This window comes from Triticum aestivum, chromosome 5D (genome assembly GCF_018294505.1).
Source record: "Triticum aestivum cultivar Chinese Spring chromosome 5D, IWGSC CS RefSeq v2.1, whole genome shotgun sequence".
NCBI lineage: Eukaryota > Viridiplantae > Streptophyta > Magnoliopsida > Poales > Poaceae > Triticum > Triticum aestivum.
The window spans coordinates 73,540,994-73,555,506 of NC_057808.1; the positions used below are offsets into that span (position 1 = coordinate 73,540,994).

A 14,513-nucleotide genomic window follows, 5' to 3' on the forward strand; every position below is an offset into this window, starting at 1 on the left:
AAACATTGTACTGTATTTGCATATAACCTTTTTTTCTTTTGTGAAATGTATTTGCATACTGTTACATTCATGATCCAAACAAAATCAGTTTCCACCCATCCCATTTGCATTGACGGTGTATTCTCAAACCGTTACCGCTACCATTACACTTTTTGCAACCAAACGCTTCCTAAGTGTTAGATCTACAACTCGCAAATTATATATATAAACTTCCAGAGGTGTGATAACTTTAACAAACTGCTCTGATAGACTGCCTCCGGGGTCGCCCGTGGCGACTCCGAAGCCCCCTGCCACCGCCAAACCAACCCCCACCACCGTTCCCTTCCCTGGCCGTCGCCGGTCTAACCCCTGTGCGACGGACGGTTGCGGCGGCGCCCTGCTTGGCCTGCTCTCATGCCCGCAAGCTTCCTCCCCTCCCTAAGATCCAAAAGATGGATCTCTGTGCGCCGCCTCGATCTGCTCGGCAGAAGCCAGCGCTCGTTGCCGCTCGACGCGTTGGGATCGGCGCGGTGCGGGGATGGAGGGTGCTCTCGCACGGGCTCGCGGCCTTGGTTCGTGCGGCGCTAGATCTGGGCGCCCCGACGAGTTGGCGGCTCGGCGCTGCGGCTACGAGCTCGGCTGGAGTGGATCCAGGTGTAGGGGAGCTGTCTCTGGGAGGCGCGTGTGGTGGTGCTCACCCTTCCCTACGGCGGGGCGCGGCGTGGGCAGGCGGGATCTGGTCTGCGGTGGACCATATTTGGTCACGTGCGGTGGCGGGCTGCAATGACCCTTGCTCTGTGGTGGTGCAGGGAGCAGCGATTCGGAGTCTACCGCTGCTCCTCGGAGGTGGTCTGATCACTTGGGCGAAAGCCACTGCTCCTGCCGGAGCCGGTGATGGTGACGCCCACGGGTGCCGCTTACCTCCTTAGAGGCATCGCTATCATGGTGACTTCCCCTTCGAGGCTCCTGGGGAAACCCATGTTCCTGCACCATCCAGAACGGCCGATGGCCGCGCTTTTTGCGTCGCATTCCTTCCTGAAGGCATCAGCTTGGTGGATTGTGTGGTGGTTGCTCACTGCGGGTTGGACGGTGGTGGTGGCGCGGCCGGCTTGCGTTGGTGTGCTTGGAGAAGCGATCCGGGCGCTGACTCGGCTCCTTGATGCCCTTCGGCTTCGTCGGCAATGTCGCTGTTGTGATGTAGACTCGGCTGCGTGTGACTCTTCGTCCGGGTGTGGACTCGGTCGCTCGTTGCCTTTCGGCTGCACCAATAGCCTTGAGGCATCATGGATGGTCTCGGTTGATTGGACTCTTCGTCTACGGTGGTGGTGTTCTCGTGCGGCTCAGGTTGGTAATGGTTGCTCAAGACCCTCTCATGGTTACCGTTGTGTTGCGGCGAGCTTGGTGCTCTTGGTGTTGTCTCGACCTATCTTTGCTCAAGGATGGCGCAAGATGCCTCTCAAACTGCTATTCTTTCCGTTTTTTCTGTGGCGGGGCCCCGGTCAAGGTTCGTGTCTGGGATGACACTCGTTGATTGTGGATGCTCCTGAGTTGTGCCATGGGGCCGGCATGCCCGCCGATGCGTTCGGCTGTTTGCAAAGTCCTGGTATTGTGATCTCTCGACGACATCCCACATCTACTTGTGTCTCTCATGGTGATGGTCTTATGTCTGCCAGCTAGGCCGTGCCTTGTACGGTTTTCGGCCCGGTTTCCCTTACAAACGGAGTCAGTTTGTTAAGGTTTTGATCCGGTTTTTCTTATAAACTGGATCACCACGCTGGCATTTTGGCCACTTTGAATAATATATTTAGGTGGGGAAACTCCATCCCGATGATTCTCAATTTTATATATATATATATATATATATATATATATATATAATAAACATGGCAAATGACGCAAATTTCCCATGAAATGCGCCCAACACATCCAACCTTTTTTTTGAAAGCTCATCGGGAATTTCACATTTCTTCTATGCTATACTATCAAGCACCCGTTCGCGACGGAATCTAGATCCGCTGAAAGTACCATCCCATATGCCCTACACCGTAGGACGCCAGACGTGTCGCGAATCAACATGTGATTGAATGGTTAGAGGGATTGTGATATCCTCATCAGGGTTCAAATCCTTGTGCTCGCATTTATTTCTGGATTTATTTCAGGATTTTTCGGCGATGCGCATTTAATGGGACGTGACGTTTCCTACAGTGACTTCGTAAATTTCAAGATGATATGCCGGTTCAGTCTTTCATAGAAATGAATGTATGCGCGTGTATATAAGCGCTTGTGATGTTAAAAAAAAAGACGCCGGACGTGTCAACTTCCACGTTCAACCGATCATCACGGAATAAAGCACTCCTCTACTACCACCACCAGTACTACTAAAGTCGATAGAAAATTCAGAGCTCCCCCGTGGTTCGCCTACACGTCAAACTCCAAGTCGGCGCCTCCCTTTCTCCCCTTCCTACGGCTTCTCCTCCCCCTCTTCAGTCTTCACCCCTGCCCACCCTCGCAGATCTCGCCATTCCCTGCCACGCCGCCGGCCGCCCGCGCGCCCCGTTCCGGCGGAAGGTCCCCACCTCTCCCACAGCCTCTCCGGAGAGCCGGAGGGGCCTGCGCCTATCCGACGGACGGCACGGCTCCTCCCTCCCCTGCTGCCCCGGCCGGCCGCGATACGGGCTGTCGATCCTCGGTGAGCGCCTCTGCTCGATCCGGTCAGCTTCGGCTTTCGTGGACTCCGTCGCCTGCCAGCCTGCTGCCGCGCTGATGCTGATTCTGCTGCCGTGCGCAGGGTTCGTTCGAAGACGCAGGCGCCTGTGCGACAGAGTGCGCGCGCGGAGGGTCAGGGCCGGCGCCGAGATGAAGGGCGTGTCGGCGATCCCCGCCGTGGCGATCATCCCTTCGCCGCTCTTCCTCTGGCGGGTCAAGGTAGCCCTCGCAGCATTTAGGCAGGCGCTACATGCTTAATTTACATTCTGATGTACGTACTATAGTACGTGTGCTGCGGCCGCCGTTATGCGCATTGTCTGCAGCTGATGTCATGTTTGTAAGGAAATTAAGTGATAAGCCAAAGCATCTGATGCCCCCCTCATTGCATAAACTTTGTAATAGTGACAAAAATCATGCCGTGTGTATATCTCTGCTACTCTAGGATATGCCTTTGTTTTCCATGATACTTGAATAGTAGAACACCTAAACTGCTGAACACCACTATATTTTCACAGTACTTGTCTAGGAAAAGCGGCTCAGTCACAGAAGATGGAATGGCCTTTAAACATACGTAGACGTTTTCAGTTGGAGCTGCTGCTTGTTTTCTTTATTGATGCACCCTTCAATTCCTCCAAGAGACGCTGGCATATTTACCTGTCCATATGTAATTCTATATGTTGTAGCATTATGTATTTTATTACTCCTTATTATTCCACTTACCAATTGTACTGAAAATACCATGTTCTCTTGATTTCTCATCTGCCTGATCTACATTTATTTCTCAAATTGCTTATGAGTATGTCACTTTTCCAGGTTATATTGTTTCTCCTATGGGGCTTGTGCTGTTGCAAGGTCAGTGTTGCTCAATCAATCACTTTTGTAATGTATGAATTCAGCTTCATGTGGTTTGTTAATCGATTATGCTCTTGGAACTGCCAGATAGGGTGGGACTCGGTTATGAGAATGAGTGTTGATCTGCGAGACTTATTTCTATACGAGGCTTTCTTATACTATAATCCTCTTCTTCTGGTGGTGAGTTTCTTTTTGTTGTTGCACATGTGACATACTCAACTCTTTAGTAACCACCTATGCAGAAAATTTCCTCATGCATGTAATTGTGCTTTGTGTTCCTATTGTAGGCACTGATGATTTGGTTATGGGGAGTAAATTTGTGGGTTTTCGCACAATCATCAGTAAATTATGCAAAGGTGTTTGATCTTTCACAGACACATTTATCACACCGAGAAATATGGAGGGTATGCCTATTTATCTTGTTTGTGATATCCATTTGATCTCTTATTTGAATACATTTACACTGACATGCCTATCCATAGCCTATAAGCTTTATGGAGTACTGCAATGCAATATCTGCGGCATATGGTTGTTATGGTAGCCTGAATTTTATAGATGGCGGCAAAGCTCTCAACAATTCTTTTAGTTCCCAGTCCATTATATATCTTTCTAGTATAACTGTACATAACATTTCTAAAGCAACCATGTTTATCTTGCTTTTATATGTAAGTAGTATATATGATCCCTACTTTAGTGTCTGGATGAACATGCGTTGCCAGGGTAATTATTTCTACAGTCGAGTACTGATGGGCTGGTGTTTTGAACTTGGCTCTCTTTTCTTTAAACTGTATCGTCTTTTTGTCCTGTCCATTTCTTTTATGCTGACATAATATTCTATAATTTTTCATATTACATGTACTCTGGCATATTATTCTGCTTAAGTAACACTTATTTTCCTCCATTGGCAGTGTGCTACTTGGCTGACTTTAGTTGTTCCAACAAGTATGACAGCTTACCTATATCTGTATTCACATGGTGAAGTGTCTCTTGCTGCATCTCAACCAGTGTAATATCTTGAGCTCATTAAGTTGTTAATTCTATGATTTGCTCATGGGACCTTTTGTTGTGTACATTACGCTTGGTTATACTTGTGGTGGTGCTTATCAGTTATCAATAATCAAATTCGGACATAAATATCCCCAGAGCTCTCCCAAGGAACAGTAATAAGATAATTGTTGACATACTAAAATTGAATGTCTCATTGTGTATCTCTGACTCTGTTGTGTTAATTGATGAATTGAAACTTACATCCTGTCGCAAGATCAGAACAGGAACAGTAGTATATTCATTATACATTTTGCTAGCAACGAATGTTAATGCAATTGCCACTTTTACCTTAAAGTTACACCTATTCTCCTGTAATCGAATAAGTGGAAATGCCCATCTTAGTACAATACTGTTATATGCTAAGCATCAATTGATGTACGTGCACACATAGATACGGATGGTTTCTTTGTAACACTGAAGTGATCTAAAGTTCTGCATGACGCACAATCCACTTACTCCCGCTTCCCCTTAGAAACAATAAATCATGCAATTTATTCTACTCTGATGCATTATTACTTTTTAAATGCTGGGTTATGAATTGACATATCATTCTGCATGTCTGCAGGTTCTTTTGTATGCTATCCTTCTGATGATCCTCCTTTCTCCTTTTGATATGTTTTATTTATCATCACGCTTTTTCTTTCTGAGGACCATGTGGCGTATAGCACTTCCATTACAAGTAAGTTGTAAAAAAATTCAGTAATGTTAGATAGGTTTTGCTTTTAGCTATGCTAGTGATTCAAGGCGTAGCATTGGAACTGCTATGTAGGCTTTTGTTTACCGAGATAGACAAACAAAATATTTTGGTCTGTGGTGGCTATTATATATTACCTGATTGTCCTTGCTTGCGGAGCCAGTAAATCTGATCAAATTACATTTTGAATTGATTTAATGTACTCTTGTTCCGCAGGCAATTACATTCCCTGACTTCTTTATGGCGGATATTTTTACATCCATGTCAAAGGTATGCAGTCATTTTTTTTGTAAACAATTGGAGACAGTTTGCAGTCATTTATTTAAAGTGTTTGCTGTCCATTGTTTTGTTTTAACTAATTACTGCTATAGATAGTATGACATGGTTTCTTGTTTAATATGTACTATATTATTTTCTGTTCTCATGTTGGCTGTAATATACTGTAAGAAAAATTATCTCCTAACTACGTGAGCATCTGCAATGTACTATTCCTAGTTTTGTAGAGAACTGTTTCTAGCTTCTAGGCTGTCCTGAGTGGACATTTTCAGTTTGATCTTTCTAATATGTTGCTCAATTGATGCATTTGTTTGCAGGTGTTTTCAGATTTGGAACGTTCAGGTTGTCGCATGGTCCATCGTCAGGTTAATCTCTCTGTTTCTCTTGTTCTATGCACACATTGTCTTCTGCAGTATCCATACTGCTTGGTTTACTTGATAATTGCAAAGTACTGCAAAAAGTAATCATTATTATAAAATTTTACAGGTCGCGACAATTGCTTGGTTTGAAGCAGATTCAATTTGTGGTAGCCACTCTGTAGCTATTCCTCTAGTTCTGGTACTCCCTTATTTGTGTCGTTTCTTCCAGTGTCTTCGACAGTACAAGGATACAAAGGAGAAAACTTGTCTTCTGAACGGTATTTACTCACCACCATATTTCAGTTCCAATTCTTTATTTCTTTTGAGATGACATACATGTTTAAAGTGCTAGAAATAGAACAAGTTGTAGCTTGTGATCATATGTTTTGTGCCTATTTCTGGACACTTACCAACATCTTTGTACCAAATCCAGCACTCAAGTACTCGACAGCAGTCCCTGTGATCTTTTTATCAGCTCTCAAGTATCATGTATTTCCTGACGTATGGATTAGCTTTTACCGCCCCCTGTGGCTTATTTCCAGTGTTGTGAATTCACTGTATTCCTTCTACTGGGATATAAAGCGAGATTGGGATTTGAGGTGCCGTTCACTACAAAAGTTTTTTTTCTACTCGGTCCTTACGTATCAATTGTTGCTAATGAGAATTCCTCTATAATTGCAGCATTTTAACCAGGATTTTCATGTTCAAAAACCCAAGTGCATGGAGCAATCTTCTTTACGGGCGTAGCTGGGTATACACAAAAGCATCCATGGTTTTAGCTGGTACACCTTGGTAGTTTTCTGAACTAATCCTTTCATGATTGCTCTACAGGTATTTTATTGGGTGTTAGGTAGCAATCTCATTCTCCGATGTACATGGACATACAAGCTATCGGCGCATCTTCGGCACAACTACCTGACAGTGTTTGCGATAACAGCTTTGGAAGTGGTGAGGCGGTTCCAGTGGGTCTTTTTCCGCGTCGAGAATGAGTGGAACAAGATGACAGCCAAGCAAAATTTTGAAATGTCGTCTGATGTGATGCCTTCGGAATCAGATAGGCTACTGGATTCTAACAGCCATAAAGTCTGACCCTACACTCAAAACAATCTTATAGCGCGGTCCTTATGATGTTCTTTCTCGTACTATCTCTAGAGCTCAGAAGGCCAATTATACAAGATAGATTTCCACACAAAAATGAAGTTGTTGGCACATGTGCCGTATGTAACACTCTTGAATCCAGACAATGATAGTGATACCAAAAAAATTATGATTTGGCACCTTTACAAAAGATTATCTGCTTAGCTGATCTGCATATCGACAATCTGAGGTTAATGCTCTATCCTTTTGTTTCTGTTCAACTTGCAACTGTTCAGATCCATCTGTAATCATCTTGTGCAACGGTACAACAATTAGCGCTCAAGCACAAGTGCAGCGGGTGCGAAATGTATTTGTTTTCGTCATCTTAATGTTTGGTAAGTTGCACTTGAACAGCACATTGTCAAGAAAGTCATGATTATCTCATCTTGTTTATCATATCATTGGCTGAAGCAGACAAGATTGATTGTCACAAGCAGAGTATTTCCTTCTACCAGATGATGTCTGGGCCCGAATGAAGTAACGGTTACCCATTGGAACAGTCTAGAAACAACTTAGTTTAATGGCTGTGGTTTTTCCAATCAGTGTATATACCCACCCACAGGATTTCTTAAGCAAGTTGCCACTTGGATAATGGAATCCAAACCAAAATGGAGCCCTCATTGGGACACTAGGAAGATTTCTTCCGAGAAATGAGCTGATTTTTATTCTTGCCACTACACCTGACATTGTTATTAGGTAAATAATTTGAACAGAAACAAACCCGGTTATTCCTTTGCATCCACGCAATAATTAAGTGACCTACACACTGAATTAGTACTCCTACTCTACCACAAATACTACACAAATACAACTACTATCAATACATAAAAAGAAAAGCATGGGACACATCAATGCTCGTCGAATTCGCAGCCGCTCGTGGTCAGCGTCGAACGTGCGTGCGCGAGGCAGCAGCGGTACACGAGGCACATTGTGCACCACGGGGAGGGAGATCCAGAAGGTCCGGGGAGGTCCCGCGGCTACGGAGACGTGAACGCGTCCTCCGGCTCCGGTGCGGTGGGCTGCTGCTGCTGCAGGACGAGGAGCGAGCGCAGCGTGTCCCGGAGGCGGTTGGCGCGCCTCCGGTGGCGGATGCGGCGGAGCACGGCGTCCTTCTCCAGCGGCCCCGCGCCGGGCCCGGGCCTGTGCAGGTACAGCCGGCTCGTGACCCGCACCGCCGCCGCCGCGTCACCGTCCCCCTCGTCGTGCGCAGCCGCCGGCGGCGGAGACGACGGTGGGCTCTTGGACACCCTGGAGTCCATGGCAAGATCGATCGGACTTCTTCTCGTCTTCTTGAGAGCTTTGTGTGCGGAGCTGAGTGAGTGAGTGATGAGAGAGCGAGTGAGGGGAGTGTGAAAGGTGGCGAGGCAGGGGCCATTTATAGCCGGTTTCGGGGAGCGCAATTATGATTTTAGTACTCCGGGTTGCTGTTTATTATGGAAACGGGTAGCCGGAGGACATGGTTTCACGTGTCAGCGCCGCCTGTTTGTTTTTTGTTTTTTGTTTTTTTGGAACCGGCGGGAGCACTGCCTTTTTCTTATAGAAAAGATGGCGAAAGGACACAATATACAGAGGGGTGAGCGTTTTCAGGGAACGTCGTAGAAACGACAAGAAAAAACAACCTAGAACTAGATTAACCAATGCCTGCGGTTGGCAGGCTGCCAGCAAACGCCAGGTCGCGCTGATTGATTGCGTCTAGGGCTAGAGCCGCCACCCCGTGATGCATCAACCTTAGTCCCGTGAACACCCGCCTATTTCGCTCCTTCCATATGGACCATATCGTGTAGATGATTCTTTCACTGCGCCTCTTGCACACTTGATGTTGGAATATTAGGCAAGTTCATGATTAATTCCAGTAAATAATTCATGACTAGAAGAGATACTAGCATGCAAAAATCTAGCAAACTAGAAGAACAACAAGACATGCATAACAGCAGCAAACACGTAACAATAGCTGTAGAAACAGACATGAATAGAGGATGTTGGGCGTACTGATCGTTAGTTATTATGGGTGCGACAGGGTTGATGACGTTGTTGGCGACGATCTGCTGCTGACGGCGATGAATACGACGATGAGTAGCACCGCCCGACTTGGACGGAAGACGACCCGTGATGACGAATTTGAGCAGTCGCGCACAACGCTTCCCAAAAACCTAATTCGTCCTCTCCCGGTGCAGGATCGCAAAGACGAACGGTTCCGGAGACCTGCTCTCCCACGCGCCGATGCACGCCGGCGTTTGGGATGGAGTAGACTACGATGGCGGCGCAAGTTGTGAGATGAGACAAAACCCTAGGTGTTTTTCGGTGTGTCTCTGGCCGCAGCCGGTAGATGTATATATATTAGGACCAGAGGCGGTATTGTGTCGCGACCACAATCCCAAACCGACTCGGTTTCTAATTCGTATACTTACCGGACAAGAAATCAAAAACTTGTCTGCCAAGACATAAAAATAAACGGCAAAAGGAAGCTGCGCTCCTGCAAGGAGACGGACCGGATTTCGGCGGACCATTCACGCGCATGTCGCATGTACGCCCCGCCCCGCCCCGCCCCGGCCCGGCCCGGCCAGGCGAGGCGAGGCGAGCGAGCGCGCGCGTGTGGTTTTCCCTTTCTCTTCTCACACACCACTTAGAGTGGTGGAGAGAACCCACTATATAAAGAGGTCCAACTCTTCTTCAACTTCCGGGGTGGGACTAAACTTAGCACCACCACTTGCCATTTTACACATGGGCTTTGAGATTTCAAAAATTGCTATGGGCCTAGCCCATTAATTCTAACAATCCCCCACCAGATCTCAAATACCCATTTAGAGATTTGCCTTCTCTCACCACTTGTTTAATATACCAGTGTTTCAGCAGAGACTGTTAAGTTGAACTTCTGCCTAGAACTTTAAGCTACATCCATTCACAACTTGACAATGGACTATGCCTTGAATTGCTAGTTTTGTGTGAACAGGTTTCACTCAAAGTCTTAACCAGTACCTGACCGCCAGTAGGCTACCCCGCGGTTTGGAGCTTATACGTCATACTCACTGGTCTCTTCGTGAGCTTACTAGAGATCACCCAAATTTCATAGACTGCGACGTTTACAGTCAGAACTCATATAGGTGTGTTCTTTCAAGACTGCTCTGTAGGACAGCATCTTTGCTAATTATAGCCAATAGAACCACATTAAGGCATGTTGCCAACCTGCCTTACAGATCTGAGCCTTACAGCTCTGAGAGTTTTGCATCTTCACTTGGAGACGATCATAAGTTATTACTCTCCTCAGTTAACCAATAGCTTGTTCTTCCCAGATCCTAATTCACGGGATCTCCGATCACAAAGGTTGGGTTACTACTATGGTGTAACATCTATGGGTCTCATACCCATCTCCCTTGATGCAATATCTATCACATTTCATGATAGTCCCTTTGTAAAGGGATCTACCAGGTTTTTGTCTGTTTGTATATACGTAACAGTTATTACTCCGGAGTTTCTCAACTTCCTGACAGACTTCAAACGTCTTTTCACGTGTCTTAATGACTTTGCATTATCTTTAGAATTGTTCACTTTAGCGATAACCGTTTGGTTATCACAATTCATAAGAATAGCCGGTACAGGTTTTTCAACAACCGGCAAGTCCATCAAGAGCTCACGCAGCCATTCGCCTCAACAGTAGCTGTGTCCAAAGCAGTTAATTCTGCTTCCATAGTTGACCTTGTCAATATGGTTTGCTTGCAAGACCTCCATGACACTGCGCCACCACCATGAGTAAATACATACCCACTTGTTGCGTAAAGTACATCAACTTCGGAGATCCAATTTGAATTACTATATCCTTCTAGCACAGCAGGATGCCCTGAATAAGTAATTCTGTAACTCATAGTACCTCTCAGATAGCGCAAGACCCTTTCTAGTGCATGCCAATGATCATCACCCGGGTTGGACATGAACCTACTCAGTTTGCTCACAGCAAAAGAGATATCTGGTCTTGTAGCGCTAGCTAAGTACATGAGTGAACCGACAATTTGAGAGTATCTTAATTGATCTCTCGTTTCTTTCTTGTTCTTTCTGAGTGTCACGCTGGGATCATAAGGTGTTGGAGAAGGCTTGCTATCCATAAAACCGAATCGGTTCAAGACCTTCTCAACATAGTGAGATTGCGTTAATGTAATCCCACTCTCATCCTTAATAAGTTTGATGTTTAGAATTACATCGGCTTCTCCCAGATCTTTCATGTCAAAACTTTTTGATAGAAAAGACATGACCTCATTAATTGCATTAATGTTTGTACCAAAGATCAGTATGTCGTCCACATACAAACATAATATGACACTATTGCCCCCACCATGGCGATAGTAAACACACCTATCAGCCTCGTTAATGACAAATCCTGCAGAAGTCAGAGTTCTTTCAAACTTCTCATGCCATTGCTTAGGTGCCTGTTTCAGACCATACAAAGATTTTAACAACTTGCACACCTTTCTCTCTTCACCCTTTACCACAAACCCGTCAGGCTGATCCATATAGATCTCCTCTTCCAACTCTCCATTGAGAAAAGCTGTCTTTACATCCATTTGATGAATGATAAGACCATAAGAGGCAGCCAAGGAAAGTAACACTCGAATGGTGGTCATTCTAGCAACGGGTGAATAGGTGTCAAAGTAATCTTCGCCTTCTTTCTGAGTGTAGCCCTTGGCCACTAGCCGCGCCTTGTACTTATCAATAGTACCATCAGGCTTCAGCTTCTTTTTGAACACCCACTTACAGCCCACAGGTTTACAACCATATGGTCTATCAGTTAGTTCCCAAGTTCCATTAGAAAGAATTGAGTCCATCTCATTATGAACAGCTTCTTTCCAATCATCTACATCCGGAGATGCATATGCTTCTGCAATCGTCTTGGGTGTGTCGTCCACAAGGTATACAATGAAATCATCACCAAAGGATTTTGCAATCCTTTGTCTCTTGTTCCTTTTAGGAACTTCATTGTTATCCTTCTCAAGGACTTCCTCATGTGATTGTTCGAAATATTCATCAGTTGTACTAGATTCAGGAATTATCTCAGAAGAAAATCTAGCAATGCTATGCATATCTTTCATAGGAAATATGTTCTCAAAAAATGTTGCATCACGAGATTCCATTATAGTATCAACATGCATATCAGGTACTTCAGATTTTACCACTAAAAACCTATAAGCAATGCTCCGTTGAGCATACCCTAGAAAGACACAATCCACTGTCTTTGGTCCAAGTTTACGTTTCTTAGGAATAGGAATATTGACCTTTGCCAAACATCCCCAAGTGCGCAAATAAGAAAGTGATGGTTTTCTCCCAACCCACTCCTCATAAGGGGTTTTCTCCTTATTATTGTTGGGAACTCTATTCAGGACATGACATGAAGTCAATAGAGCCTCCCCCCATGCCTTAGATAAACCAGCAGTGTCTAACATGGCATTCACCAAGTCAGTCAATGTGCGGTTTTTCCTCTCGGCCACTCCATTTGATTGAGGTGAATAGGGAGGCGTCCTCTCATGAACAATACCATGTTCCTCACAAAATTCATCAAAAACTTTTGGAAAATACTCTCCACCACGATCGGACCTAAGACGCTTGATCTTTCTCTCTAGTTGATTTTCAACTTCAGCTTTATAGATTTTAAAGTAGTCTAATGCTTCATCTTTAGTTTGCAACAAATAAACATAGCAAAATCTAGCCGCATCATCAATCAAAGTCATGAAATATCTCTTTCCACCTTTTGTCAACACACCATTCATCTCACAGAGATCAGAATGTATGAGTTCTAGAGGTGCCAAGTTTCTCTCCTCGGCAGCCTTATGAGGCTTTCGAGGTTGCTTAGATTGCACACAACTATGGCACTTAGAACCTTTGGCAACTGTGAAGTTCGGAATTAAACTCATGCTGGATAGCCGAGACATTAAACCAAAATTAATATGACATAAACGAGAGTGCCAAATACTTGCATCATCATTAACACTAGCACAAATTTGGTTTATTGACTTATTGCAAAAATCTGAAAGAGAAAAATGGAACAAGCCTCCGCACTCATAGCCTTTTCCTATAAATTGTCCAAATCTTGACACGATTACTTTATTGGACTCTAAAACTACCTTAAATCCATCTCGACATAGAAGGGAGCCGCTAACTAGATTCTTGTTCATAGTAGGGACATGTTGCACGTTCCTTAGTTGCACGATCTTTCCCGAAGTAAACTTCAGATCCACCGTGCCAATGCCACGAACAGAAGCATGTGACCCATTCCCCATTAGGACGGAAGAATCCCTTGCGACCTGATAAGAAGTAAACAGGGAGATGTCAGCACACACATGAACGTTAGCACCCGAATCAATCCACCACGAAGATGATTGAAATACTGAAAGCACAATAGGTAAATTACCATACCCATCAGTATTGCTAGCGGTCACCATGTTGACAGTCTTGGAGCTTGTTTTCCCTCTGCGGTCTGCACGTTCAGGGCATTCCTTGGAAAAGTGTCCAGGCTTCCCACAGGCGTAGCACTCTAGGTCAGCCTTGTTGAACTTCTTCTTCTTGAAGGTAGTAGTCTTGGTAGGCTTGTTGAAAACAGGTTTGTTCTTCCCTTTGTTCTTGTTCTGTGGGTACCTCTGCACCATGTTAGCAGTAGGCTGAACCTCACCTCCTTTTTCAGTAGTATCTTTAGCCCGAGCTTTTTCTTCAACATCAAGAGATGCAATCAGATTTTCAACTGATATCTCCTGTCTCTTATGCTTCAGAGTTGTGGCGAAATTCCTCCATGAAGGAGGCAACTTTGCAATCATGCACCCAGCCACGAATTTGTCGGGTAGAAGACATTTAAGGAGTTCAAGTTCCTTCACAATGCACTGTATCTCATGAGCTTGTTCAACCACAGAACGGTTATTCACCATCTTGTAGTCATGAAAACTCTCCATGATGTACAGTTCACTGCCTGCATCTGTTGCACCGAATTTTGCATTCAGTGCATCCCACAGAATCTTTCCGTCATTTATGTGCATGTACACATCACACAGATGGTCAGCAAGAACACTCAGAATGCATCCCACAAACATAGTATTGGCTTCCTGGAATTTTCTCCGATCTTCGTCGGTCATTCCCTCTGGAGCACCAACACTAGCGTGGAAAACTTTCAGAGCAGTAGCCAGAGCGTGGTCTTCACCTGCCACCTCTTAAAGTGCACACCGGTAAACTTATCCGGCCTCAGTGCATCAGCGAATCCAGCCATAATTAACTCAGGAAATTGCCTATAATTAGGTTTTTGGATTGTTGGAATATTAGGCAAGTTCATGATTAATTCCAGTAAATAATTCATGACTAGAAGAGATACTAGCATGCAAAAATCTAGCAAACTAGAAGAACAGCAAGACATGCATAACAGCAGCAAACACGTAACAATAGCTGTAGAAACAGACATGAACAGAGGATGTTGGACGTACTGATCGTTAGCTATT

At 44.9% G+C, this 14,513-nt stretch overlaps 1 protein-coding gene across 2 annotated transcripts; it reads left to right on the plus strand.

Annotated features, from left to right (window-relative positions):
- Positions 1–2,378: 2,378 nt before the first annotated feature.
- LOC123119535 (SPX and EXS domain-containing protein 5) lies at positions 2,379–7,219 on the plus strand. 2 transcript variants are annotated; one of them, XM_044539373.1, is made up of 13 exons: positions 2,379–2,668; positions 2,768–2,904; positions 3,499–3,537; positions 3,625–3,717; positions 3,825–3,941; positions 4,446–4,541; positions 5,150–5,263; positions 5,495–5,548; positions 5,872–5,919; positions 6,041–6,191; positions 6,347–6,512; positions 6,595–6,664; positions 6,745–7,219. In XM_044539373.1, the coding sequence occupies exons 2-13, from the start codon at positions 2,836–2,838 to the stop codon at positions 7,000–7,002; spliced, it is 1,275 nt and encodes a 424-aa protein (XP_044395308.1). In that variant the 5' UTR covers positions 2,379–2,668; positions 2,768–2,835; the 3' UTR covers positions 7,003–7,219. The 2 variants fall into 2 exon arrangements, with proteins under 2 accessions (XP_044395308.1, XP_044395307.1); XM_044539372.1 differs by having other exon boundaries at positions 3,499–3,717.
- The last annotated feature ends 7,294 nt before the right edge of the window (positions 7,220–14,513 follow it).

Excerpts from the sequence above, each read along its gene's own strand:
- LOC123119535 (XM_044539372.1), top strand. The coding sequence starts at position 2,836 with ATGAAGGGCGTGTCGGCGATCCCCGCCGTGGCGATCATCCCTTCGCCG. Across the intron at positions 3,942-4,445 it reads CACACCGAGAAATATGGAGG|TGTGCTACTTGGCTGACTTT; the intron begins GTATGCCTATTT and ends CTCCATTGGCAG. Across the intron at positions 6,513-6,594 it reads AAGCGAGATTGGGATTTGAG|CATTTTAACCAGGATTTTCA; the intron begins GTGCCGTTCACT and ends CTATAATTGCAG.